The sequence below is a fragment of the Neurospora crassa genome, linkage group VII, assembly GCF_000182925.2.
Source record: "Neurospora crassa OR74A linkage group VII, whole genome shotgun sequence".
Lineage (NCBI taxonomy): Eukaryota > Fungi > Ascomycota > Sordariomycetes > Sordariales > Sordariaceae > Neurospora > Neurospora crassa.
In genome coordinates this window covers 1,399,980-1,426,925 of record NC_026507.1, presented here as the reverse complement: position 1 = coordinate 1,426,925, position 26,946 = coordinate 1,399,980, and the positions used below count along the sequence as shown (strand labels likewise).

Here is a 26,946-nt window from a genome sequence, read left to right as displayed (position 1 = left end):
CGACTGAGTTCCATCCACTTTCTCAAACCTCGGGTCTCTTTTTGTTTTGTTTCCAGTGAGCACAAGCTATCATCACGCCGAATATTTCAGAACGACGGGGATTCAACCCAATCGCTTCTCAGATTCGCCGCCGCCGTCGCCGCCATCCGCACCACTCAGCTACACACACGGGGCTGGGCTGGACTGGACTGGAATCGGGAACCCGTCGTGCTCAGAGCTGCGACGGCGCGTTTATTCAGTCACGTCAAACACTCACATGCTTGTCGGTCCCTGTTGCACCTGGACCACCACCAGCAAGGTGACAGGACAGGACAGGCCAAGAAGACTTGCCCGAAGACAGGACAGCGCTGGTGATTGGTGATCCAACACTGGTCATCGGCACACCCTCCGGAGTGTCCACCCAGTCCGTACGGCACGGTACGGTCGGTGCGACCCCCTGGTACCGTTGTTGCCCCCTCCGTAAATCCCGGGTCGGACCGGGAGAGAGAATCCGTCCGAGGCTTGGGCTTGCTGGTGGGGCTGAGTGGGTGTGTCACCCCGGGCCTCCGTTTTCGGGCAAAGCATCGTTACACCCGGCCACCCAACTGCCGGATCTCGGCCACGGCCACGGTCCCGCTCTTCTGGGCCGACTCCCCAGACGATATTCGACGTTATCGAACTATCAAACAATCCAGGTGTCTTCATTGTCACCTTTACCCCGCCGCGTACATATCTATATACGGTATGCTAGGTGGCCCGGTTTCGACGCACTCGTCTTTAATATATCTCTCGCACACTCACTCTCTGGGTTCATACAACGAGTTTCGTTCCTTGGCTTCAACTAGCCTTAATTAGTTGTCTCTTGTTCCTAACGTGCGTATGCTATAACCTTGTACGGCTTCCTCTCAAGCGATTGCATTTCTACACCTGGATCAAGTGGCTGACACTTTTGGCAGGGCATAGCCTTTGACACAACAGGTCTTTTGAGTATTTCGCGCGTTCATCTCAATTGATTTGGAAAAAAAGACAAGATGCCAGCCATCCTTGACGACCCCTCAGCCGGAACGATTTACCGCGTCTCTGGAGCGGCTCCCTATCCAGACCCTGCTCATCCCTCGTTCCCGCCCACCATTGTCCCTCGCCATGTGACTCTGCGGGATCGCCAGACGGTGGCTACCGTCGTCCCCTTTGCCTCACGCCATCAGGTGCCCAATTCGCTGCTGCACTATCTCCATGATCAGTTCAACAAGGAAATCGAGGGTGGTGATACGTACCCCATGTTGGACGCCATGCCCTTCGACAAGTTTGCCGACTACTGGTTCCAAAACTTTGCTGGTGTCATGCTCCTCGGCCAGATCGAGCGCGGCGAGGACATTGTCGACAACAAGAACTGGTCGACAGAGTGCTTGGGCACCTTCTACATCAAGCCCAACTACCCTGGCCGCAGCAGCCACATCTGCAATGCTGGCTTCATCGTGACGGATGCCTCCCGTAACCGCGGCGTCGGGCGTCTCATGGGTGAGACCTACTTGGACTGGGCACCCAAGCTGGGCTACACGTACTCGGTCTTCAACCTCGTGTACGAGACCAACGTGGCGTCGTGCAAGATCTGGGACGGCTTGGGCTTCAAGCGCATCGGCCGTGTCAAGGGGGCCGGCAACCTCAAGAGTTACCCCGACCGTCTGGTGGACGCCATCATCTTTGGGCGGGACTTGGGCGACGCGGCAGGTAACGAAGAACTTGTGAGTGAAGAGCGTTTCGACAAGATCAAGTTCTATCTCAAGTACGGCCGCTATCCGAACGGGGCTGACCGAGCCGAGAAAAGCAGGCTTCGTAGCGCCGCGACTCACTACAAGCTGGTCGACGGTGACATTCTCATGCTAAAGGACAAAGAGGTCATCTCGGACCCGCGCCGCCAGTACGACATTGCAAGAGAGGTACACAACCAGTCACATGCGGGCATCAACAGAACCACGGCCACCATTGCCGAGCGCTACCACTGGAGTCGTATCAAGGAGACGGTCTCGGATGTAATTAGGAACTGTTCTGAATGCAAAGAACTGGGAAAGTCGTCATTGTCATCCACGTCCCAAGCTCAGCAGCACCAGCACCAACCGTCCTTGTCTAACATCATGACCACAACGTCCAGCGGCATAAAGCGTCCGAATCTTAGCCCGCCCGTTGGGGCCAGCAGCTCCAAGCGATCATCGCCCATTCCATCTCCTGGGTTTGCTCCGGCGGGTCATACTGTCACCATAGCCGATCAGCCCAGGACGTACTCCATACCTGCCTTGCCGCCCGAGCCACCATCTCACATAGATCCCTATGCTGCCTCCTCATCGCATCACTATAACCAAAGCCATCCGCATTTTACTGATGCCAGCGGTCACCAAATCTCCATCTTGACTTCCCCTTCCCCCGGTCCTCCTATGCAAGTAACCCCTGATACAACCAACCTAGCCACCGTTCAGCAAAACCCTTTTACTCGTCACACACAGGCGCATGAAAGTCCAATGCTACCACACCATCCTTCCTCTCCTCCGCATCACCACCATCACTATCCCCCTCCTTATCCTTCCCACCCGCATCATGAACCGCAACATCACTCTGTAGTGACATCCTCTCATCACCATCAGCCTCATCATCCGCACGTCTCCTTACCCCCCATCATTGATCCACAAATGATAAGCCAACCAGGACCATCTTCTACACGAACGATCGCATCCAATCATCATTCCCTGGGCGACCATGGGCAAGCCCATAACGAGCGAGACTACACCCAGCATCACCAGCCGCAGCATCATCCAAACCCATTCCACCATCGACCTCCTCTCCATCCGCCTACACAGGTGCATGCGCCGTTATACAGCCAACCACATCAAATCCAACCATCCCAACTTCATACCTCGACAGCTCACAACGCTCACCCGTCCGATGGCGCTCAACATTACATGCCCGAAACGACGAGATCTCTTCCCACAGGCGCCCATAATCATAGCACGCAGCACGATGCCCGCCATCAGCAGCAATATCAATACCAGTACGCGCCGCATCAGCACCACCAACCTCACCAACACCATCATCACCAGCAGCAGCAGCAGCAGCACAAGCACAGAGGCGCCTCTTCTGCTGGCGAACCCGATACCGATTCGGATACGTTCCAAGCCTTGTTAACTGTGGCGGGTACCGAGGCTGTTGGTATCGGGATGGGTGATGGGTTGACGTCGGGGAGTGGGAGTGGCGCGGGCGGGTTCATGGATGGTAGTGGTGGGGTTCATCATATGCAGCAGCAGGATCATCAACGTCATCATGATCATCAACGTCGGCATCGCCTTGGGCATGTTGGTCATGATGGACGTGTTGAGCAGTATGATCAAAATCATGAGCATTCTGGTGATAGATCTGATGGTGGTAGGGAAGATCACATGGGGAGGCTAAGCCGCGGTGGCAGTGGCGATAGTGGACAAGGCGCTGAGAGGGCAAGCTTGCATGGTGATGGAGGAAGCTCGGACATTGAGAGAAGAGATCCCCGCATGGACGAAGAGGGAATGGCGGACGCGGATGATCAAGCAGACATGGCTGATAAGGATTTGGACATGTTGGTTGAAACCAGTAGCGAGGATGGGGAGGACGAAGGTCAGGATGAGTACAAGAAGGCCGCTGCAGTAAGGTCACCACGAGGACTCACGTCAGTTTGGGAAAGTGGAAGAGAACAACAGTCGGGTGCCAGCGCTCGCGGTGGAGATGATGTGGACATGGGCATGGACACCGTACCGGGTTCACATTTCACAAGCATCAACAGCAATAACCGGAACCGCCATGGTGGTAAAGAAGTGGCGGCGGCGGCGGCAGCGGCGACAGAAAGCACGGTAAAGATGAGTTCAGTTAGAGGAAATACTTCTTCCACAACTACAAGGAACAACACCACCGACCCGAGCCTAGACCCACGCTTGGATGGAACTGCGGATCTCGAACATCATCAATATGGTCACCGGGAGCAAGTCAGAGCTGCAAAGGATGAAGAGTCCGCTCCCGCAGGTGTGAACGCTGCAGGAGGAGGAGGAGAACCAACCTCGCCGGTATCCCCACCAGGGGCAACGGCAACGCCAGAACGCGATGATAATGATATCGAGATGGGTTTGAATGAGGACGGGGACGGGGACGAGGAGAACCACCACCACCACCAGGCTTTTGGCCAGGACGAGGAGGAGGATGGCGTACGTTCAAGCCTCATAAACCTGGCTGCAGAAAACGACGTAACTATGGCGGAGGAGGAGCAGGAGGAGGAGGAGGACGAGGGACGTGATCAGGATCAGGACCACCAGGAAGACCATCAAAGTTGGGATCGAGATGAGCAGCACTATTGGCAAGATTTTTCTGCAGCCGCCACCAATAACCGCGCTGCTGATATGATGGATCCTGCTCTAGGGAATCGTAGTGGTTCCAGTGCTGCTTCTGGCTCTGGTGCAGCAGCTGCTGCTGCTCACCCTGATCCTGATTCAGGAGGGCCCAACAATCCAGATCCAGATGTGATGGACACGACAGGCACAGAGACAGGCACAGAAATTGGCGCAGCAACTCCTACTCCACCACCGGCGACGGCACCGAATCCCGAACCAGTAGTAGCTGGAGAGGAGAAGGAAATGAGTGGAAGTGCAGGTAATGGTGGCTCTGCAGCAGAGGCGAAGACGACAACCACAACAACGACGACGACGACAATGGTAACAGGGACTGGAGGAACTGGAGGAGTTGGAGGTAGTGCGAATGGAAGTGGGAGTGGGAGTGTAAATGGAAGTGCCGGCAAGATGGATGTGAGCCACTTGCTCTCTGATGACATTAATACCGAGAACAACAACGAACAAAGATAGAAACGGCCGGAAGAATTGCAGCATACGCTTGTAAGATACACGAACACTAGTCATTAAAGTACGTAGAAGGAGGGGGGTCGTGTTGTGTTATGTTTTTTCGAACATCGTTGTGCAGACTCTCGCTCGCTGCCAGCGTTGATTCTGATATGGGAGAATTCTTCCAATGCTTTCAGTACCTATACACGAGAAACGCATCAATAGTGTAGAGTACCTACATACAGAATACAGAACAGCTTTGTTTTTCGAAACACATTTGCCAAGACTTTTGACATTGATCACAACCTTACAGAATCACCGAAGAGGGAGACACAGAGAAATGCACTAAAATAGCCCATGGCCAGCACCGGGCAGTGGGCTCATCATGTCACCTGAATCATCAGCCAACCGCCGACAAATGCCCAAAAACAGCTTGACAGAATCTTCGTACAGGTATATTCCCCACACTATGCCATCTAAATTACGTTTTGTTATCATCTTTAACTTGACATGACTTCTCTCTTTTGTCCGCCCCCCATCTACCGCCTAGGCATGCCGCGGCCTCTTCCCCTCAAAGCCCTCTGGGCCGCACCGGGCGGCAGTTTCTGGCCAGGAGCCTGTGGCGCCTGGCTCTCCTCGTTCCTGATGGTCTCATCCACACCGAGAATCAGGCAAGCTGCCTCCGTGGCGGCCTGGAGGGCGTTGATCTTGATGAGCGCAGGCTCCCAGACGAAACGCTCCATCATGTCGCAGACGCCCTCGTTCGTAAAGTCGACACCGGCCCACGTGTTGCCCTTGCGGTGCTCGACGCGGAGCTTGTTGAGAATGTCGGTGGCGTCAAAGCCGGCGTTGTCGCAGAGCTGACGGGGAATGATCTCGAGGGCCTTGGCGAAGGACTTGATGATGGCCTGCTGCTTGTGGGCAACGTCGCGATCGGCGAAGCGGTGCAGGTAGGCGGAAACCTCCATCTCGACGGCACCGCCGCCGCCGACAATGGTCTTGTTGCGAATGGCGCGCTTGACGATCATGATGGCGTCGTGCAGGGAGCGCTCAACCTCGGCGATGAACTGCTCGGCGCCGCCGCGCAGGACGAGCGTGCACGTCTTGGCCGACGGGCAGTCCTCGAAGAAGTTGAAGCGCTCGCCGCCGATCTGGCGCTCCTCAAAGGTGCCGCAGGTGCCGAGGTGCTCGGGCAGGATGTCGGAGCAGGTGCTCTGGACGGTGGCGCCGGTGGCCTGGACGACGCGCTCCATATCCTCCGAGGTGACACGGCCGGCGCAGAAGATGTCGCGGTCGGCAAAGTACTGGGTGGCCAAATCGCCGATGGGCAGCTTGGACAACACCACCTTGGCGCCTGTCGCGTACACGGCCTCGAGCTTCTTGTAGATAATTTGCCACTCGGCGTCGACAATGGCCTGGTACTCGGAAACCTGCTCGACGCGCACCTCGGCGTTGTCCTTCTCGGCCTTGAGCTCAAGCTCGACGTTGAGGCAGCAGATCTTGGGGTTCTTGAACGACTTGGGCTGTTGCTCGAAACCGGCGTACGAGAAGGTCTTCTTGAAGGCGACACCGTTGACGAAGAGCGAGTCGGTCAGGGAGCCGCCGGGGATCTTCTTGATGCCTATTAACTTTTCGTTGAGGTCTTCTTGGTCGAGGGAGAGGACGGCATCGACAACCACTGCGCACAGGCGGGTCGGTCAGTACTAGAAGTAGCGTATTTGTGCGACAAATGCATCATTGCGAATCGCTTACTCTCTGTGAAGAAGTCGGTGTTTCTCTTGATGAGCTTGCTGGTCATGGCGGTGGCGGCCAGCTTGCTCAGGGTCTCGCGGCGGTTGGACTCGGCGGTGTTGATGGCAATCTCCTTGATCTTGTTGACGGCCATGGTGGAGGCCCTCCTGAGGCCCTTGATGATGATCTGTGAGCTGACACCCTGTTCGACATGTTCCTTGACCTCCTTGAGGATCTCGCCAGCAAGCACGACGACCGAGGTGGTGCCGTCACCCACTTCGGCATCTTGTGACCGGGCAATGTCGACGAGGATTCGCGCAGCAGGGTGGACAATGTCGAGGAGCTTCATGACGGTGGCGCCATCGTTTGTGATTGTCTGCTTGCCGTTGGCATCCACCATTAATAGGTCACCGCCATAGGGACCGAGTGTCGACTTGATGGTGGCCTGGACGGCAAGGCAGGCGTTGATGTTGGAGATGATCTGGGGCTTGCCCTGCGAGGTATCGGTGCCTGTATCGGGAGCAGAGGCCGTGGTGTCAGTTTGTGATGGTTACCCAGGTAGGGAAAAGGGGGCAAAGGAGAGGGCAGGACCGAGGAGGGGAGCATGGAGGGGCTGGCTGACTGACCCTCTTTCAGGACAATGATGGTCGGTGTTTGGCCTCCGAAAGACATGTTGGGTTGGGATTAGAGCTCGGAATAGTAACGACCAAGCAAAGACGGAGCTTCAGGAACAAGGGCACAAAGCGGGAGAGATGGGCGGTGGGTGGATGGGAGAAAAGGGTCGATTTGCGATGTTGTGAGGCTCGTGCAATGTGCAATCGGGTCGGGCGTGGGTCCTTTTGCGCTGAGCTCCAGAAAAATATCGACGGGATGGGACTAGGTGGACTGAGAGAGGTAGTAAGGAGGTGGGCTGCTGTGCTGTACAGAGGGACTTCCACCGAGGTTCCATCCATGATCACGGCAGTGGGTGACACCGACGCAGCAGGGGCTCCTAGAATACCTACTTACCTGTCCAAGGTACCTACCCACCTAGCAACGGGCAGTAGGTAGGCGGGGCAGCAAGTCATTCAGCGGACACGGCAGCTGAGCTCCATGGATTCCGTTGACTGCCCCATGGACCCCCAGGCCGGGCTGGTCCAAGCTCCCATTCAACTTGGTGGAAACAATTCCACTTCCACTTCCACTTCCTCTTAGGTTCAGTTCCCTCCACTTCCATTCAATGTTTCCCATCTTTCTCATCAGTTTCGTTACGGCAGGCAATGGGTTTGTTTGTTTGTTTTTTCTACTCCAAACCAAACCTCTGACCACACCCATCACACTTCCACTGCTGATGAGCATTCCATCAATTTTACCTTGCGCTAGGTTGTCTCTTCCTCAAATCTCAAGAAATAGGCCCCACCAACCCCACCATCACGTGCAGAGTCAAGTGACAGCATTTCAACGTCACTTCATCAATACATGTCCGAGACTCGATGGTTACTATCATGCAAGTTGCCAACCACAATGTTGTTTCCTTGTCTTGTTGATTTCGCTATCTAATAGCTGACTCAACTGCTCATCTGCTTGACAATTATGCTGTTTCCCTTATCTGCCGATCTACTCTACAGCTCGATAGTCACGCGTATTCTGGTGCTGCCTCAGGCGAAGCTCAGAACCCGTCCGCAACACCGCAACACCTCCTTCTCTTGAACAATGCGGTCATTGCTTTGAATGTACGGTCAACTCAAGCTTCAGGGTGAGGATGGCTCACCATAGGGTATGGGTCAAGGACGATGGAAAGGACAAGTGGCAGTGTCCGACTTGCTCCTACCCAAATCCCGCGGCTCCTCGGCATGTCTCGACATCGCTCTCGATATCGCTCTCGTCCACTCAGTCGAGTGATTCTGTTGTATCTGGAGCGAAAGAGACACCCCGCTTCAAATCCCTCTCTAGCTGAGCATGGCTCTTGGTATCGCTGCCGTCCGTGTGCTCAAGGAATTGAGCTACATCCGATTCAAAAGAGGCCCGCTGTGAGGGTTACCAGCACAAAGTCGCGCCAGAGTCCATTCAGCACACGATCGCTGTCTGTTTATAGTGTGGCATGATGGGCGGTGGTGGATTTACGGGTTTGTTCCCCCACTCCATTGGCTGTACTTTCTATGAGGACAGGAGCGGATCGTGGGAGACAGCAGAAGAGGTCTATGAACGGTTACCCTGCTGCCTCTTGGAAATTGTACTCTTTGTCTCATGGGTCCATCCACTTGGAGTCTCGGACAACCTGAAAGCGGCAATGGCTGCTATGCCCAGCAGTCACCGCAGATGGAACCTTGATGTGCTGTCTGACCATCACAGCGTGGGACAGAAGAGGCATACATCAGAGTCAACACAGGCACATATGCCCTCAAGTCGAAAGCTTGGCTCCCAGGACAGGCATCAGCTTCAAGTCCCTTACTAACAAGAGACACAGCTTGCGGCTCGTGTGATCCTATTCTATTCTTCATAGCTTCATAGGTGGACCTTCCCTGGCGAGAAGGTCAACATCGTGTTTTGTCATACTTACCTCTAGCAACCTGGACTTGTTCTGGACCTGCAGAGACTTGACTCCTTCTCTTTCCCGGGTGCCTAAGCGGGGTGGTAGTCGTCACCTGGCAGCCGGTGTAATACTTTTAGGATGGGTCCAGAGTCAACATTGACCGTTCTGCAAAGTGCCTCGACTTAGTTTTCATCATGATCCCATCTCTCACATCCTTTGCCGGCCCCCTCACCGCTCTGCGTCAAGTGTGCCTGCTATACTTCCATACCCCTCTCTAGCTCTAGCCCAGTGGTCAATTTGCGGTCAATTCCCAACCGTATCATGTCTACAGGATACTCAGGCTCTGCAACTTGTCTCTATTGAGCATCGGCCGCGTTCATCTTGTTGAAAACCGACCACAAGAGCGATATTGAGCCAGTGTGCGTGTCTCCATATGGCTGTTCTCAATGTATCTTTCGCGGGAGCCCCGCGATCCACCGGGCAGTGACTGAAGTGCCAACGCCTGTCCTCGATTCGCAAGCAAACACCACGATTTCGACCCACTTTCTCATATTTGTCCCATCTCGAGACGTACGATTCACCTGCAACCTGAACCGTCAATGGCTCTTGGCTTGTTATTCTTCCTTCCCATTCACGCTGCGGGTGTTATTCAGGGTGGGTCCCGGATCAGTCTTTCCGTCCAGTAATTAAATCTCCCCCCCTCCCCCTCTATTTCCTCCTTTCACCGTCTTCTTGAACTGGCAGCTTCAAGTCTTCGCCTTTTTTATTCGACAGGACTTGATTACTCTGCAAGAGCATCCGCAGACTTCCATCACTCGCATCACCCGCCCGCATCACCCACTTCAAGTGATCATCATGGTCAGCGGTCGCCCCAAAACCGACAAACGTGCGCACAAGCGTGCGAGGAAAGAAGAGCCGGTAAGTTGTCGCTTTTCTAACATCAACCGCCTCCACCTCATCACACCTCCACTTCGCACTCTCACTTTGGTCCTCTAATCGTACGTCCTTTACGTCTGCACTTCTTCATATTTCTCCACATCTTCATCACTTCTGGTGGCAATGACTGACAAATATGCATTACAAGCCGTTCAGCACGAGGCTGCCGAGGACAGCGACAATACCGTCCCTTCATCTTCTGAGGTAGGTCCATCCTTGTCCAGCCCAGTCTCTGTTCAGTCACACACTCTCGTTCTCGTGTAATGCTGCCAAGTCGTCCGTGGGAATGTAAAACCGAGACTCGACCACATGCCCGCCGCCAGTCTGGGACTTTGAGCGCCTAGGCCGGGTTCAAGTTCGCGGGGGAGCCAGTTCTCAAAATGCAAAAGGAGTTTCTCCTGGGGGGCCGCGTCCTATGGGGCAGTTCCACGGATACGGTCGTCCGTCCGAGCGTCACGTGGCTCCAGCTCTACAACTTTTCATGTTGTCATCTGGACCCAGAGTTGTCTTACGGCGCATCACCAGGCTCACATATGTGCTGGCCGGCGGCATGCGCTTGGTCAGCGTATTGCCGGGCTGGGGAGCTTGTCTTGCGGCTGAAATGGCGCTCAGTAGGTCGCGTCTGTGGATCCTGCCTCGCGGTGGGGGTACCTTTCGTTGACCGGTCTGGTGATGCAGTATTACAGCTGGACAGATTCTGTTTCTATCTTGGGTCTACTCAGTTTGTGTTCCATCATGCTGACTGGCCTTTCTTTTTCTTCCTCTATAGGCACTTCCGGACCAACCGGTTCCTGCAATGCAGGAATTTGATATCATTGCAATCCTCGAGAACAGCGCCCTCGCCGCCAAGGTCGACGACCAAGCAATCACTTTGAAAAACCAAGCTGCCACCCTCAACGGCCAGGCCATCATCATCAAGAAGCAAGCCAACGTCCTGCAGCGTTTTGAGAGAAAACTCGAAACATTGGCCGAGGACACCAGGGCCGCGGTTGAAACCGCCAATGTTGTCCAAGACCAGATCGGCCGTTACGTGGGCCCTGTGGAAAAGCATGGAAACCGCCTCAGTTTCCTCGAGGCCAAACAAGAGGGCGGCGGCAACTTCATGCTCGCTTGCCTGCAGAGGATGGACGAGTTTACCAGCGAACTGAAGGCCGTGCGTGCTGAATTGGCCGCGAGCAAGCAAGAGCTGGCAACCACCCAGCAAGAGTTGGCGGCAACAAATATCGAGTTGGTGGAGATCAACTTGGAACTGGCCGCAACTAAAGAAGAATTGGCGGATATGAAGCGGCATGTCAATGCGCTTCAGGCTGTTGCTCTCTTCGACAAAAAAGACGCCTGAACAGTTGAGTTGACCGGTTGCAGTGTTGTTTTACCTTGTTTTTTTTTTGAATCGGTTGTCTAGCGTCACATTTGCAAGAGATACCCAGTCATGTTTTCTTTCCATTGTACCTCTTATGAGCGGCAGTCAAGCGAATTGATCATCAAAGGGCTGCTGAGTTGCAGCACCTTATTTTCCATTTACCTACCTTGCCGCTGTTGACGAATTGTGTATCTTGATTGGTGAGGTACTCTCACGTCGACCGGTTTTTTTGAGTTTCACGAACTTGGTGCTTGTGTGTTGCAGCTTCGTAACGGATCAGGTGCGAGTGTCTCAATTGTTCACATCATTGAGGGTCATTGACAGAGACGCTGGGCTGTTCGCATGATTGCTCTCAAGAAGGAAAATAACGCTGAAGAGATCTCGGAGGCAGCAATGGATGTACGTTCCTAGTCCCAGTCATAATAATACGATGGGCGGTTGCTTCTTGCAGTGGATTAGTGGCAATGGTGGCGACCTGCCTATGATGGCAGTGAGGCTAGTGAGTCGAAGGGCTGCGGCATGACAGTGAAGGAAAGATCCACGAATGGATTCATGAATACGCCGAGCATGTGCTGCTACTTACTGAGGGCTTCGAAAATAAGTTCTTTTGTGTTGCCCTTGTTGTCATCCTACTTCTAGCTTGGGAAAGCATTTCTCCCAGTTCTCGACGGCCGTAACAGAGCTCCGTTACGTACGTGTATTTCTTGCAACCAATAACTTGGTCGGATCTGACAAGAAAGGTGTACAAAGTATACGTCAAACCAGGCAAGCGTTACACCCGACGCCGATCGATCTTCGGTTATTTCTGATCCACGATGAAGAATGTCACCCTCACCGCGCCCATCGAACATCTTCTTAGATCTTCCTAAGTACCTTGTGCCAGCATACCTAACCTTACCCTCGCACTAACCTGTCAGCCAGGTCACTATACTAGGCGGTTGTTCGTCTGATCAACAATCGACGTCAATCTGACCTTGTGGCTTACTTAAACAGGCCCCTCCGCATTCTTCGAATCGCGGATTCTGTCCCACGCATCTCGACTCGTCCACCGTACAACAACAGCAACAATAACACAATCAATAACAACAATGACCCAGACCCTCTCTTCCTCCGAGCTCGATGGTGGTCCGCCGCCCCCCTGCGGCGACTCTGTATGGTCCATTTTCCAGCACGGCATTGACATTGATCCCGAGAGAGCTGCCCTCATTTCCTTCTGGCAGCCTGCCAGCCACCTTGAAGCGCTCGTGGGCAAGTCACCATGCCCTGCCAAATCCATGGTCGATCCCAAGCACCAAGATTCGATGCTGATCTGGTCGTACGATCAGATGCAGCGGGGAGCTGCTCGTCTCGGAGCCATCCTCGACAGACACAACGTCCCCGCCGATTCGATGATTCTCACTTTTATTCCGCACGGCGTCGAATGGTCGCTCGTCATGTGGGCCGCCGCACTGAAATGCCATACCCTCGTCTGTCGGACAGTCCAGTTACTTCACTCCAGCCTGCCCGATGACCAGCAGCTGAAGGAATACTACTTCCGTCGGTTGCGGCCCGCAGTGGTGATTGTTGAAGACGAGGAGTCCGCTGCGATTGTTGACAAACTTCGGCAGGATGCGGCAGCGGCGGCAGGAGATCAATCGTCTGACTCTGGCAGCAGCTTCTTCCTCGGTATCTGCCTCTCCCCCCTCACCCCCGCCCGCCGCGCATCCGGTAGTAACTGGATCTCATTTGCCTCGGACATCGCCTCCCCCCGGCCACCTTTCACCGACGAGGAGAGCAGCGTCTCAGCTCAACAAGTCCGCGATCGCCCAGATCGCATCTCCAACATCTTCTTCACCAGCGGCACCTCGGCCTCCCAGCCTAAAGGCGTACCGCGAACGACTAGAAATGTGTGCGCGTCCATCGCTTCGCACACTGCCTTCTCTTCTTCTTCTCCCCGCTCCCCTGAGATTTCGCGGCCCGGAACCGTAGGCCTAATCTTCTCCGCCAACATGATGGCCCTGTCCATGACCTCCCCGCTAATACAATGGTACAACGGCGGTACGGTCGTCGTTCCGTCGCGCGTCTTTTCCGTGTCTGCGAACTTGGAGGCTATCGAGTGGTGCGGTGTGACCAATATGGAGATGATGCGCAGCCAACTGGTGCTGCTGGCTAAACACAAGGACTTTGCTCCGCGGAAAATCAGGTCGATTCGAGTTATATTCGTTAGTGGCGAGATTATCACGGTTGGGTATCTGGAACGGGTGCGGGAGATGTTGGGTGTTGGCGAGAAAGTGTTGTTGGTCGCTGGATTTGGAATGACGGAGGGCGTGGGCGCGCTGGGATATCCTCCCAGTGTCCTGATGGAGGAGGGGATGCCGAAGCCGTTGGGAGATGTGATGCCTGTGGGAACGGCGACGCCGGGGACGAGGATCAAGGTGGTTGATGTTGAGAAGAAGAAGAAGGTCTCGGAGACAACTCAGACACCGCAGAATGAGCAGGCTACCGCTGAGAAGGAGAAAGAGTGGGAGGTGCTGCCCCGGGGTAAGCAGGGCGAACTGCACATCTCGAATGATGCGTATGTCGATGGATATCTCGACGGGTTAGCACCGCAGATGTTTTACCGCGATAGGGAGGGCACCAAGTGGTTCCGCACAGGCGACTTGGCGGTGATTGATGAGAGCGGGATGGTGTTTGTTGTGGGCCGGATAAAGGATATCGTGAAGAGCTCTGTCGGGTTCTTCAATCCCACGGCTATAGAGGCATTCCTGGCCAGGCACTTGTCGGTTGAGGTAAGTTCACTGCCCCCTTCCAGCTTCAAGCACTATTGTTCGATGGTCAGAGTGACTCGCAGACAGTTTCTAATTCCGCTCGAAATTCGCAGGTGTGCGTAATCGGTATCCCGTCTCCTATGCATGGCGAGATGCCCTACGTTATTCTCGACCGCTTACCCGAGAACGGAACGGCAACAGACGTCAACGAGATGTTCTCTCAGATGATGCCCGGGGGATCAGGATTCTCGCTCGGGGAGGTCATTACGCTGAAGGAGCTGGGGTTGGATACATGGCCGATTACTGTTACTGGAAAGATACAGAGACATCAGTTGCGGAAGATTGCGGTGGCGTATCTGAAGACGAAGGATATCAGCGGCTATGCTTTGGACGGTTAGTGTCACTGGGGGCCCTCAAGTTGCCGTAAGCCTGTTTGTGGGACGGTGCCGATGCTGTGTTCGCTGGGACGTAGTCAAAAAGGCGATTTGTTTTCAGCGTGTTGAAGCCTTAGACTAGTATTCTTAATAGATCAAAGAGCGTCTCAACATATCCACATGACATACAGGTGCTATTCAATCCACCTCCAGTCAGCCTACATACACCCCTTGGACACTACCGTTGGACAGCTAAATGTCAACTTGCAAGAAATAATTACATTAAATAATTGGACCTTTTTAGGGTCCTTACTTTATTAAGAATTATCGCTTTATAGAAACTTCAGCTATATACCTAGAAAACTTGGAGTGGTTGTCCGCAAAGCTCTCGTGATGTTTTCAAGTTGTGAAGCAAGTTTGTGTAATTGAGTATATATCACTCAAGATTCAACCTTCAGCATCATCAAGGCAAGATGGCCGAGCGGTCTAAGGCGCCACGTTAAGGTTAACCCTTAATCTCCTCTATGAGTTCCGTGGTCCGAAAGGGCGTGGGTTCGAATCCCACTCTTGTCAAAAGATTTCTTTTCGTATCTTTTTGCCCATTCTCCTGGATATATGACCTTGCTTGATTCTGCTCGTTAGCTCACTTATTTGTTTCATGCATTGCACTTATATTTTCGTAGTGATTAGCGGTTTTTGTTCCTCCTTTGTTCCCTAAGAATTTTGGTAATGTTACGTTCTGCCGTTTGGTGTTCTGACTTTGTTCATAGTCTGTGCGTCTGGGACATTGCTGCCACAAGCTGACTTTAAGATTTATCATTTTACAAAACAACACCCTCAACCTCAAAAGTCTGCACCATCTCCTTCTCAAAGTACGACCAGAACTTGGTACCGCGAATGTAAGTGTCGCTAGCAGCGACATACCTCTTCCCCGTCGACGCGCCAATCTGCGTCGCCCACCTCTTCACCACCGCGCCATTGACTCCCGCCGTCTTGAACCTGGACAGATCAAAGTTGAGATACTGCGCACTGCCCCAATTGACCGCGACAATGACCAGCTTCTTGGTCGCTGCATCATACGCGGCTGTCGCGTAATCGCTGCCGCCATCCAAGATGCGCATCCCCGGCTTCACATGCCTAGCAAACTGCGCCAGCACAAAGTACTTCTGCGTCGGCTGGCCGATCGTCTTCTTGTCGTTATCGGCGTCGACCAAACCCCAACCGCCTCCGTCAAGCGCCTGCCAGTACACCCACGCCGTCGGCTGTAGCCAGCGCAGGTCCAGGAGCAGGTTGCTGGCTAGGTCGCGCCCGGTCGCGTCGCCTTCGCCGTACTCGCTCTGCCAAAGCTTCTTGCTGTACTGCGTCGCCAAGCTACGCACCGAGTCGCGCCGCCCAGAGCCGTACTGGTAGCCGTGGACATTGACACGAGCGATCTTCCCGAGCGCGGTCGAACCGAGGTTTTGGAGGGTCTTGGCTGCCTGGTCGTAGTAGCTTTCGTCCGACGCGGAGATCACGGTCGATGACAGGCCGCGCGAGTCGAGCTCGGCGCGCAGGTAGTTGAGGACGGTGGCCTGAGTGGACACGTCAAAGTGGCAACCTTCCTGCGTGCCAGTCTTGCCGTTCCACCAGTTCGCGCTGGGCTCGTTGAAGGGGTCGACGGACGTGAACGTGGTGGACCAGTGGTCGGCAAAGTATTTGGCCACGGTGGCCATGTAGACAGCGTGGCTTTGGTAGTTCCACGATTGTAGGTTGTCAGAGCTGCCGTCGTCGGAGCCGGACGGGTTGTGGTTGTTGCACATCCACCACATGGGCGAGTTGGAGAAGAGCTCGAGGATGTTGGCGCCGCGCGAGCGCGCTTTGGAGAGCATGGCGCGCTGAGCAGAATCGGCGGACCAGTTCCAGCTGGCTGAAGAGGGGCTAGTGGAGGCCCAGTCGATCCAGAAACCTTCAATCTGGCGAGAGGGAATCATCTTGGGCGAGACCACCATGCTGGTGCCGTTGATGCTGTTCCAGCTGCTCGCGCCGGCATTGTAGCGTGCGATGTTGAAGCCGAGCCCGGGCAGGGAGACGCCGTTGAGGTTCGTGGTTTGCGTCGTGAAGAAGATGTCGGCGAGGTCGTCACGGGTTCCAAAGGTTGCTGCCCACCAGGCGAGGGATGTACCCCATCCTTCCCAGGTTCCCCAGTTGGAGGATGGGTCGATGGTGGTGGTGAGGTCTGCGAAGGCGAATGGGATGATGGCTAGTGCAGTCACCAAGATATGGCCGACTGTTTGCAGAGAGGGAACCATTTTGGCGCGCCTTTACTTCCAATTGATCTTGAGGGAGTTCGCCTTGTAGGTGCAACAGTCAGAGCTATGGTGCGATTCAGCTTTTGATCTTGCAAATCGGCGCCGCATGGATGAGGCAGGTTTTTGTTTTACAGTAGTATCGTGTACTTAACCGACGGCTTATTGCTATGGCTGCACCCATGTTCGAGTAACCGATATTCTAGGGTGCACGTTACATTGCAAGGCCATCCCCGCGGTGTAGGGTGATGTTGATGCCCCCGACGGCGTGATTTTTCGTGATAATGCATGAACATGAAGCCCCGATGGCTGGCTTTAGTTCGGAAGGCCCAACGATGGCATTGCTCGGTACGCGGGCTGAGAAGTGAAGTCAGAGTGCTTGTGATCTTGGAGTTGCGGAGATCTCGGAGCCAGGCCTTTGTGAGTCCTAACCCTTCGCATGGTCTGACAAAGAGTTTTGCTTGAGAATTGCCCAGGGACACCCATTTGCTCCGTCGTACGAATCATCCTTCACCGTTCGGCTTTGGACTGAGATGCAAGGAAACACGGGCAGAGATTTAGGTCTTTATTACTCCTTCAAAGGGAAGACACACTCTTGTTTCACTCCGGTAAAAGCACATTAATAGCAGCTTTTTCTCTACCTAGCGAATGAGTCTTCACAACCCGGACCTGTACCATATGTTTCCCTAAGTAATTGATTCGTAAGGATTGAGCTGCTTTGTACCACAATTGTTGTCGCTACTTGGGCACAGCTTTGAAGTCCATGAAGACTTCCCCCCACTTAATTTTAAGTATCTCCTTAATTCTGGCTATATAGGAGCCATTCTCAAGCCTCCTTTCAACAACCAATCATCTGTTCTCCCTCGTGGCGCAATTGGCTAGCGCGTCAGACTGTTAATCTGGAGGCTGTAAGTTCGATCCTTACCGAGGGAGTTACCATGTTTCTTTTTTCTTTTTTATGGTTTGTGCTAACTGTCCAAAGTCATTAAACCACCAACCACTAACTATACCGATATTCAAGAAAAGAGTTGAATGTGATTGTTTCGTCATTCTTCTATGTTCTTTTCAAAGACCTCTATTACAAGAACCGCGCTGATAACGCACCGGCACTGATTGGTATCATCATCATATTCTTTCGTGACATACATCCATTCCTCCTCACCGTCCCTGTTGGTTGCAGCCTCTCTAACCCTCCACCTTCTCAATACCATCTTTGTCATGGACCAGTGACGCCTCATTGAACTCCTCATCCTCTGTCGGCACCTCCAAGTGAAACTTGGACATCAACGAAACTCCAACTTCCACATCGCCCTCGGTCTCAAACTCCAAAATGTGTCCGCCCTTCTGCCTCTCCTCATCGATAAAGTGCAGATGATCGCCCGCCACATTGAGCCCCATCACGTACGCCGGACACCTGAATCCGATGATCGTACCCTTAACCGCTTCAAACGTGTTCGTTGCCTGCCTTCCCGCAACCGCCAGCATGCCTTCCCTTGGAAAGCATTGACCGCCTGCCGTGCGCACCTTGATCCTCTTGAACGTCCCATCCATGCGGATGGCCAAGAAGTGGTTCTTGCTCTGGGGAAATAGCTTCAACAGCAGGGCTAGCAGGTCCTTCTTGTTCGAGATGGTGGCCCGTATTGACACGTCCGGGTTGAAACGGGTCACGGTCGCAAACGGCGTGATCACCTCTGAGGGAGTGTGGATATGCTCGATGGTGCCATCGGACTTCATTTGGTAGCAGACGCCGTCGAGGACAATCATCTCGCCGTTCATGGACTTGAAGGTACCCAGGCCGTGGTCGCCGTGATCGAGGACGCGCGAGATGGGGGTCCCGTGCGTGGCGACGCCGTCCATCAGGGCGGAGATGAGGGAATACTGAAAGACTTCATTTTGAGCCATCTTTAATGGTATCGTTGTGAGCGTATCAGTAAGAGATTATGAGATGGTGGATGGAAGGTGTCAGTGAGGGTTGATTGAAAGGTCGTTTGAGAAGCCGAAAGCGTTAAGGTGATGATGATAAGACGAGACGGCGGGTGCAACGTGTAATTTGCCAGCGCAGAGGGTTCGGCGACTTCGGCGGGTGCGGGAAGCTGCGGGCCCGGATTTCTGTTAGAACGGTGACTTCACCCGCTTCCGGGTGCGGCTTGTGGCTGCACCGAGGCTGCCTCCTTACACCGAATCCTCGATGACGACTCCTCGGCTTGGAGCCGCGTGTAACATACATACACCTTCCAAAGGCAGAAGACTGTCACAGCTGCAATAAGAGCATTACAATCATAACAGCATCTTGCATCCATGTAACCCGTTCTCAAAAGTAGGAGCCTGTAATCAAAAAGTGCCTCATAACCACGGGGCGCTATACAGCCGACCTCCTTCAACTATTGGTTTATAAAGAGACAACAAAAATGTTGATCCGCATCATTATTTCACGAACCAGAACGATGGATGAATGGGAGGGTGGTCAGCTCGCTATCCCAAAAATGGCAAAAAGATGCGGTTTGTGTGGATCGAACACACGACCTTCAGATTTATGAGTGAAGTGGACTTCAGTCTGACGCTCTCCCAACTGAGCTAAACCCGCTATGGAAACAGTAAAATATAGTGGCCCCTATATACAAAACAAAACTTTCCTCGCCAGCCATCCTTCGTTTCATACGGAAACTATGACCTCCTTTCTACATAAGTTCCTCGAACGACACCCATCCCAGCAGTGAGGAATTACAGCACTCTCAAGGCATTCGATGGGTATCAATTAGATTCTCATACTAATAAAATCATCCACCTTTCTGCTCCAGTACGTAGTTGCCTAACAATGTTGCGGTGCCTTGATCTTCCCCGTCACTTCCGTTTCACTCGGGACTCGCGGTATCAGAATAGGCAAGTTCCTACCTTTGTATGCGGCCGTCTCGTTATAACTCAAATGAAGAAGGGGCCAATGATTCTGAGGGGGCAATTTCTGTACTCATAGATCATAACATGTTACCAAGTTGCGACATACCGCGTTCGTTGATAAAAAGCAGTGCGATCATCTCGGACGAAGCAAAACTTACTCGGTATTCAATCCGCAACATTCACCAGCAAGCAGCAATACTGAAATAAAACAAAAATATCAACAGTCAAACGAAGAGAGTTTTCTTTTTTTCTTTTTTCAAAAGAAGAATATCGCCATGGACGGTCCAACATTCCGTATAATTCCCCCCAATAACTGCAAGTACGAAGGCGGTCTCGATCGACTTCGCCTCTCCACTGTTCTATCTGGTCTGTTCAGCGAACCAGTCTACATGGCCGAGGAGATGCTCCATCCCATTGGAGAGGGCATCAACGCAGAACATACAACGGCCATCAGTATTCTAACGCATCTGGCCCCGGGGGCTGCGTCCGTCCACTATACCCAGAGGGGCATTGTCGTGCTGTTCGTCCCGCATTTGCTCCGTGACAAGATGCCGTCAAAAATGATTAGTCCTACACTGGATGGCTCAGCTGCCATGCTTTTTCTCACAGTTCTGCCGTATATTCTGTTCTGTCACCTCGGGTCTCGGGAATTCGGCTTTTACGATTACTACCCAAGGGATTACATGTTCACGCTCAAAATCACGGGAGGCTCTTACGTCCTCTCTTCCAACGGGCCATCGATTATCTATCTACAAAAAGTCTTTCTTCCCAACCTGAGTTTGCTCGGTATACATCCGAGGTCCTTTGTCGACTTGTCAATGACGAAAGTGGAAAACCGATTTCCTCCAGGTAGCCAACCAAACCTTTACATCACCATAGAGGAGCTTGAACTGGAAATGTCTATCAATCCTCTTGTTGCGCCGCTGAAAAGACGGATTGACTTGACCAATCGGGGGGAAATATGGAGAGTAACCGCTTACGCTCACTGTCCAGACTATGTCTCTTCGAGGTTCAAGCAGCTTCTTGAAAACGAGATGTGCGCCGCTTTCCACTGCCAGCGAGGGCCCCGTGATACGGGTACCTCTAGTCAACAAGAGAACTCGGACCCGGAGAAGGCGGTTGAAGTGGAGTACGTGCAGTTTGTAAATCCTGTTCTTCAACTACGTGAAGCTCACCTCTGTCACGTCCTGTTTGTTGCCGAAGCCTTGGAACCGGGATGCAGCAGAATCGACCCGCGACACTCCCTAGAGCCCACGGAGTCATACATTGGATACGAGCTCACACGCGCATTACCCATCGAAATCATTCATCAAACCGACACTCCCAAGGTGGGAGATGTGAATACTTTTGTATCTGCAGACGAGCAGGCTGATGAGTTTATACTGAATCTCATTCGAGATGGTCTGCGTGGACTGCGGGCCGAGCTGCTTCACGGCCATGCTGTGGACAGCCAACAAACCTGGGGGTTCATGTCGCTCTACCAGTTGATGGCTCCCAGTTATGTGGACTGGAACGACGGGAGCAGGAGAGTGACAGCCGAAGCGTTCAGGGAGGACTATCCTGGTCTAGGTAAGTCATGATTTGGTTCTGCCAGACTCGCTCCATATCAACTTGTGCATTTCAATCACCGAGAAAAAAAAAGGACAGTTTCATTAACGATGAGTCTCCAAGACGTAACCCCACAATCAAATCCAGCGGAGGAAACAGCTGGAGCCAGTCCCGGCGCTGTCAACTGTTCGACCACAAGGGAGATCTTCCAACATTTCCGGGTTTGGAATAAAGTGAAGGAGACTGAATCCAGATCGCAAGAAACAGGTCTTGTTCGGAAAGGCCTTGGATTAGGTTGGTGAGAGGGTTGCTCCAGTCCGACAAGAGGCGCACGGTGAAGTGACCTTCGGATGGTAAGATCAACCGGTCATAGAAGAGCGTGGACTTAGCGTTGAGATGTAGAAACAGCGGTATAGATTTTATATAATAGAACAATGACAACTTGAACGGAGAAGGTATGCGTTCTGGTCGGAGAATAGGTAGTACCTTACTGGTCTTGCGAAAACCACTTGCATACCTCTCGTATTTCTTTCGCCGCAGTTCTACCATTGGAACTCACTGTGGAAAAGTCAGTGTAGCCTGAAACAGCGCAGACGTAAATAGTCTATGAAGACACATAGTATCTGGAATTACACATCGAAGTGGGCGTGAGGTGTAGGTATTGTTTTCGTCGTGATGCAAATATTAAATTGACCCCCGGTGGTTTCCCCAGCAACTATCGCTGCCGCCAAGCAAGCTTTCAAGGCACCCCGCAACCTTCCTCCACAGAAGCAAAGAAACCCCCCGAGAACCCCCCACACCACGGGGAAGAAGGGCGCTCCAGTCCCCCACCAAACAGGTGATTGCCCCCTTCATGGAGGTTGCAAGCTAGACCCTGTCAAGCATGTCAATCGCAGTGTCCACAGCTGGCTCCTGCCGGGTGAATTGAGGGGAAGCAAGGCGCAAACAACCATGAAAATAGGCTGAAATCAGAGCTCCCCGCCATCATGTGGAACACCCCGGCCGGCGCTCAAGGTTAATTCCTCCATTGCCCTGGCATCGAACCCATTACAACTTCCAGTTTCCCGTGTCACAATGCGAAACCGCACATCCGAATGCGCTGGAATTCGGTCCGTTCGGGAGGAAATCGTGGCGAGAGAGCTTATGTACTTTCCTCTTCGGTACTGACCCTGTGGTAGCACCCATGGAATACAAATTATCCTTCTTTCCCTCGTCCCCTTTGCCTTCCCATCTCGTGATTATTTCTACCATTTTGTGAAACAGCGTCAATGACATCATCGCCTTCTTGAGCGACACACTCGAGACCACAAATTCCTCCAGCAACAGCAAGCACCACCACCACCACCACCATCAAGCAAGCAAGCAAATTATAGCTAGCAGCGCATATTATCGATCACATAACAGCCAACATGTCTGACGCAATCGCCTCCTTCATCCCCTTGGGAGCCATCATCCAGTCCCTCTACGTCGCCGGCACCAACATCGTCCTCGGCTTCCCCTCCCAAAAGGCTTACGAGTCGCACAATGCCTGCTTCTTCGGCGAGACCATCGGCCGCGTCGCCAACCGGGTCAAGGGCGCCAAGATCGACTCCCTCAACGGCGGGCAATCGTACACCCTGGCCGCCAACAACGGGCCCAACAATCTGCACGGCGGCGTGGTCGGCTGGGGCAAGAAGGTCTGGGACGGTCCCAAGCCCGTCGGCGTCAGGGAGATCCCCGCGTTCGAGGGCAAGAGCGACAAGATTGACGGTGGTGAGAGCGTCCAGTTCACGCTGGTGAGCGAGGACGGCGACGAGGGTTTTCCCGGAAAAGTAGAGGCTAGGGTGATCTACACCGTTAGCAAGGAGAAGGGCGAGGATGGCAAGGAGAAGGTTTTGCTTGGTATTGAGTATGAGGCGGAGCTGTTGGATGGTGAGGTGGAGGAGACGGTCATCAACATGACTAACCATTCGTATGTGTTTTCCGTTGTCTTGCCGGTGGACCAGTGTAAGCCGAAAGGTTGACGCTTACGATAAACAGATATTTCAACCTGACCGGCGGCCCTTCCATCGAAGGCACCATAATCACCCTCGCCACGAACCAGTACCTCCCCGTCGACCAAGGCGGCATCCCCACCGGCGGCCCCGTGCCCTACCCCAACCCTGCCGTCAAGAATGGCAACATCCCATTCACCCTCGGCGCGGCTGAGCCCGACATCGATGACTGCTTCATCGTCAACGAGGACCCTTCGTCGGTTCCCATCGATACGCGCTCGCTGCCTCTCAAGAAGAACCTCAGCGCGTTCCACCCCGAGTCCAAGATCCATCTTGAGGTGTACAGCACCGAGCCCGCCTTCCAGTTTTACACGGGCAAGTATATTGACATTCCCGCGGTAGACGGCGTTCCCGCTCGCAAGCCGCGCAGCGGCTTCTGCCTTGAGCCCAGCAGGTGGGTCAACGCTTGCAATGTGCCCGAGTGGAAGGGGCAGATGTTGTTGAAGAAGGGAGAGAAGTATGGATGCAAGATCCTGTACAGGGCGTGGAAGGAGTAGGGAGATGTGGCGTGGAGGGAAGTGTGAAAAAACAGGCGAGATTAGATACCAACAAGGAGGCGCGAATGAAAATAGTCGTACACGCAATGATGCTCTTACAGTCCGCTTCTTTGTGCAACTATGGTGATTTGCAAATCAGCGTCAACCGAGGCATTGCTAAAGAAGAACGTGGTAAAAATGGCGATGAATCATCACCAGCGTCCTATTCTCCATCCTCATACTCATCGTCATCCTCATCCTCATTCTCCAAACCCGCTTCATCAATTTCCCTTCCACCCTCGACCGGCGGCGGTGCGGGTGCCTTCACCTCCTGCTTCCTCCACAACCCCGCCAAAAAATCGCTCGTACTTGCCTCCTCAATTCCCTTATCCTCCCTCTTCCGCAAGAACCTCGGAAACCTCAAACTCAGCCCCTTATCCTCCCGCACCAACCCAATCGCCGCCGTGTACGTCGGACTAATCGTGATATCCGCAAACGCCACTTCCCACACCTCCTGCGGCTCAAACCACACATCCGGGTTGCCTCCCGCGTACTCGACAAATCCCGGCTTCGCCACATGTACATTCTTGGGCTCCCCATCGGAACTGAAGGAGCCGTCCTTGTCGTAAACCTCGCGGTTGGCTTTGTAGAAGGAATCGGTGAAGCCCGACATGCACTTGCACACTGCTTCGAGCGAGCCGGTTTCTTCGTTGCGCACGGCTAGCAGGATTGGTGACCACCACTTGGCTTTGCGGCCGGTGCCGTGCCAGGCGGCGATGGGTATTAGGTCCAGCGTGTCGACGCCGGCGGAGGTGCCGATGTAGTCTTTTTTGACTTTGAGCCAGGAGTCGAGACGCTTGTCGGGCTCGTAGGTTGCTAGGAGCGGTTTGCGGCGCGATTGCTTCTTTTCGTTGGAGTTGGGGTTGGGCGTATCGGAAGGTGCTTTCGTTTCTGCGTGATTGCCTTTGCCCATTCCCTTTAGGGACTTTTTGGCCGAGACCGAGACCGCGACGGCATCAGAGGAGGTAGCGACCAGCTCGGTGGGTATTATTGGGTCGGTGCTGTCGTCAGGCCCAGGGGCCTCAAGCTCTGGTAGATTGTCGAGAATCTTGACCATGATACCTTCACACTTGCTATCAACGGCCGACTTGAAGAACTCGAGGACTATTTCCGACTCTTGGGATGTCGCATCGATGCTTTTGACCCATGTAAAATGGTGCGGTATCTCCATAAAGAGTGATCGCAACATGTCTCGTCGTTCTCGGAATGATCTGTTGAGAAGTGGTTGTCCGTTGAGATACATGAGGTCGAATGCGAACAGACACACGTCGATAGTGATGGCCCCTATTGCAACGTCTTTTCTGGCACGGTTCGTTAACGTCTGGAAATTCTTCAGCTCGCCCGTGGCCCGGTCCACGGCGACCACTTCGCCCTCCATGATGAAGCTCTGGACATCTTCACCCCTAATTTTGGGAACGAGCGCGACGAGATCGGGGTATTTGTCTGTCATGAGTTCTAGATGGCGGGAAAAGATGGAGACAACTCCCCTATCGTCACAATGAATTTGGGCACGTTGGCCGTCGTACTTGTACTCGCAAGCGAAATCACGCCCTTGAAGTCGAGAGAGCATTTCTGACAAGTCCCTGGTGATGCCCCCAAGCATGGGCCGCAACGGAATGTGAAGTGTTAGACCACATCGCACCAATAACTCCTCAGACACGCCAGTCTCTAGCAGTACCGGGACAAGGTCGTTGTAATCTGGATGTCGGGCATACGAGGCCTTGACAATTTCCTCGGCCTTCGCATATACCTCGGCTAGCTCCTCTTTCTTCAGCTTCGCCAGTTGATTTGGGTCTTTTGTCGGGATGTTCGCGCCTGGAGGTTTGGAAAGCAAAAAAGCTCGGGCTAGGGCGATGAGCATAGTGGTTTTGACAGCTCCGATGCGCAACTAATCCATGTTAGCCAGGTGGTAAGGTTCGGAAAGGCCCAACTCACATGTTGACATAATGTCCTGACGACATATCTACTTTCTTCACCTCCGCGAGCATCCTGGAGCAGTTTATCAACAATCCGCTGCTTTGCATCACCGCTGCCCTGCCCTTGAGTCTTGGAGATTTTGACCAGTGACTGGAAGACCCCCTTGATTGTTAACGGTTTTGGCTTTCGTAGAGTAAAGCTCTGTTTCTTCTTTGCCTCGAATGCAACATCGCCCGGGTCACCCAGCTTGTCGTTAAGTGCTTTGAGCGACCTGTTGTCCAGGCCACACACTTGTTTGAGAGCCTTTGAGATAGCAGAACCACCCAAACCAAGTTCCATAGACACGTACGGTGGGGAAATTGCGTTCGTTGCCAGCCATACTGCGGGCAACAAGCTGGACGGATCTCCTTCAATCAACAGTCGGACACAGTTGACTAGCGTGTCGACAATTTTGATCCTGCTTGTGGTGCTGCTAACCAAGACAAAGCATCGTATAAGGAGGGCGTAGGACGCATCACCTCCATCAGTGGCCCACGATTCCTGGAGCTGGGGGATGTACTTGGATGGATTGAAGGTCAAGGGACTTTCGTCAAGAGGAATAGATGCCGATGCCTGGTCTTCTGTAGCGGCTGCGGAAGAGAGTGACAATGTATTCTTCCCTTTGGGCCGGTCAGCCTTGGGTGGTGCGGTTACTGTCTGTGGATTTGACTCATTGGTTGGTTCAACGCCATCTGTGTCCACGGGCTCTGTTGTCGACACTGCGACATCCTGCGAGCGAACATCATTTTCCCTCGGTGTTGATGAGGCCCTTGCTTCAGCATCCCATTCGGCCTGCAGCTTTCGCGCAAGCTCCTCATCATTCAAATGCTCTTCTGACGACCCTTGCTGAGCAGGCTGGGAGTCGGATTCCTTGGGCAAAGGAGATGGTTCCTTAGAAGCACCATTCTGCTTTTGTTTAGCGAAAAAGTACTCAAGGCCTCTGCTGGGAACAGAAAAAGATTGTTTTGTGCCCGAGTTGAGTTTGCGTTTCTTGGCTGGACTGGACATTGTTTTGGGGTGGGAAAGTGTTTGGAGTATAGAGTTCAGAAAGTCACGGATCAAAGAGGCTCATGATGGATGCAAAAGGGTTCAAGGCGGCCTCATAACAAGAACTCGTTGACTGTTGTTCAGTCTTCTTTTCTTTTTCCTGAATGTTTGCATTCGGACCCGGCCGAGTTGATGACGTCTGGTTGATCGCGACAAGCAACAG

The 26,946-nt window shown here is 53.3% G+C and overlaps 10 protein-coding genes and 3 non-coding genes across 13 annotated transcripts; 8 read left to right on the top strand and 5 right to left on the bottom strand.

The window, feature by feature from the left end:
* The first annotated feature begins 39 nt into the window (after nt 1–39).
* On the top strand, nt 40–2,398 carry NCU09699 (histone acetyltransferase Spt10). Its single transcript, XM_953845.3, has 3 exons — nt 40–871; nt 936–1,721; nt 1,808–2,398. Exons 2-3 carry the CDS (start codon nt 1,011–1,013, stop codon nt 1,814–1,816), a joined length of 720 nt encoding a protein of 239 aa, XP_958938.3. The 5' UTR covers nt 40–871; nt 936–1,010; the 3' UTR covers nt 1,817–2,398.
* A 532-nt stretch (nt 2,399–2,930) lies between these two features.
* On the top strand, nt 2,931–5,115 carry NCU12024 (hypothetical protein; the record flags this gene model as incomplete). The annotated part of the gene is made up of 1 exon (XM_011397021.1): nt 2,931–5,115. The coding sequence occupies one exon, from the start codon at nt 2,931–2,933 to the stop codon at nt 4,845–4,847; it is 1,917 nt and encodes a 638-aa protein (XP_011395323.1). The 3' UTR covers nt 4,848–5,115.
* On the bottom strand, nt 4,951–7,607 carry NCU09700 (T-complex protein 1 subunit beta). The gene is made up of 3 exons (XM_953846.2): nt 7,181–7,607; nt 6,576–7,064; nt 4,951–6,501 (listed from the first exon to the last, which is right to left on the bottom strand). The coding sequence occupies exons 1-3, from the start codon at nt 7,224–7,226 to the stop codon at nt 5,363–5,365; spliced, it is 1,674 nt and encodes a 557-aa protein (XP_958939.1). The 5' UTR covers nt 7,227–7,607; the 3' UTR covers nt 4,951–5,362.
* A 2,283-nt stretch (nt 7,608–9,890) lies between these two features.
* On the top strand, nt 9,891–11,478 carry NCU12025 (hypothetical protein). The gene is made up of 3 exons (XM_011397022.1): nt 9,891–9,984; nt 10,151–10,206; nt 10,772–11,478. Exon 3 carries the CDS (start codon nt 10,799–10,801, stop codon nt 11,339–11,341), a length of 543 nt encoding a protein of 180 aa, XP_011395324.1. The 5' UTR covers nt 9,891–9,984; nt 10,151–10,206; nt 10,772–10,798; the 3' UTR covers nt 11,342–11,478.
* Nucleotides 11,479–12,450: 972 nt separating this feature from the next.
* Nucleotides 12,451–14,507, top strand: NCU12026 (hypothetical protein; the record flags this gene model as incomplete). Its single annotated transcript, XM_011397023.1, has 2 exons — nt 12,451–14,130; nt 14,223–14,507. 2 exons carry the CDS (start codon nt 12,451–12,453, stop codon nt 14,505–14,507), a joined length of 1,965 nt encoding a protein of 654 aa, XP_011395325.1.
* Nucleotides 14,508–14,950: 443 nt separating this feature from the next.
* Nucleotides 14,951–15,056, top strand: NCU15332. The gene has a single exon. It is a non-coding gene; the product is annotated as a tRNA-Leu (tRNA).
* A 147-nt stretch (nt 15,057–15,203) lies between these two features.
* Nucleotides 15,204–17,038, bottom strand: NCU09702 (endo-beta-1,6-galactanase). The gene has a single exon (XM_953848.2). The coding sequence runs from the start codon at nt 16,769–16,771 to the stop codon at nt 15,305–15,307; it is 1,467 nt and encodes a 488-aa protein (XP_958941.1). The 5' UTR covers nt 16,772–17,038; the 3' UTR covers nt 15,204–15,304.
* A 589-nt stretch (nt 17,039–17,627) lies between these two features.
* On the top strand, nt 17,628–17,701 carry NCU15333. Its single transcript has one exon. It is a non-coding gene; the product is annotated as a tRNA-Asn (tRNA).
* Nucleotides 17,702–17,796: 95 nt separating this feature from the next.
* NCU09703 (acetolactate decarboxylase) lies at nt 17,797–19,242 on the bottom strand. The gene has a single exon (XM_953849.2). It carries the CDS (start codon nt 18,668–18,670, stop codon nt 17,954–17,956), a length of 717 nt encoding a protein of 238 aa, XP_958942.1. The 5' UTR covers nt 18,671–19,242; the 3' UTR covers nt 17,797–17,953.
* A 21-nt stretch (nt 19,243–19,263) lies between these two features.
* Nucleotides 19,264–19,352, bottom strand: NCU15334. Its single transcript has one exon. It is a non-coding gene; the product is annotated as a tRNA-Phe (tRNA).
* Nucleotides 19,353–19,938: 586 nt separating this feature from the next.
* NCU09704 (hypothetical protein) lies at nt 19,939–21,505 on the top strand (the record flags this gene model as incomplete). Its single annotated transcript, XM_953850.1, has 3 exons — nt 19,939–20,792; nt 20,886–21,232; nt 21,465–21,505. 3 exons carry the CDS (start codon nt 19,939–19,941, stop codon nt 21,503–21,505), a joined length of 1,242 nt encoding a protein of 413 aa, XP_958943.1.
* A 749-nt stretch (nt 21,506–22,254) lies between these two features.
* Nucleotides 22,255–23,846, top strand: NCU09705 (GAL10). Its single transcript, XM_953851.2, has 2 exons — nt 22,255–23,162; nt 23,231–23,846. Exons 1-2 carry the CDS (start codon nt 22,621–22,623, stop codon nt 23,739–23,741), a joined length of 1,053 nt encoding a protein of 350 aa, XP_958944.1. The 5' UTR covers nt 22,255–22,620; the 3' UTR covers nt 23,742–23,846.
* NCU09706 (DNA ligase I) lies at nt 23,655–26,881 on the bottom strand. The gene is made up of 2 exons (XM_953852.3): nt 25,716–26,881; nt 23,655–25,668 (listed from the first exon to the last, which is right to left on the bottom strand). Exons 1-2 carry the CDS (start codon nt 26,742–26,744, stop codon nt 23,944–23,946), a joined length of 2,754 nt encoding a protein of 917 aa, XP_958945.3. The 5' UTR covers nt 26,745–26,881; the 3' UTR covers nt 23,655–23,943.
* Between the last annotated feature and the right edge of the window lie 65 nt (nt 26,882–26,946).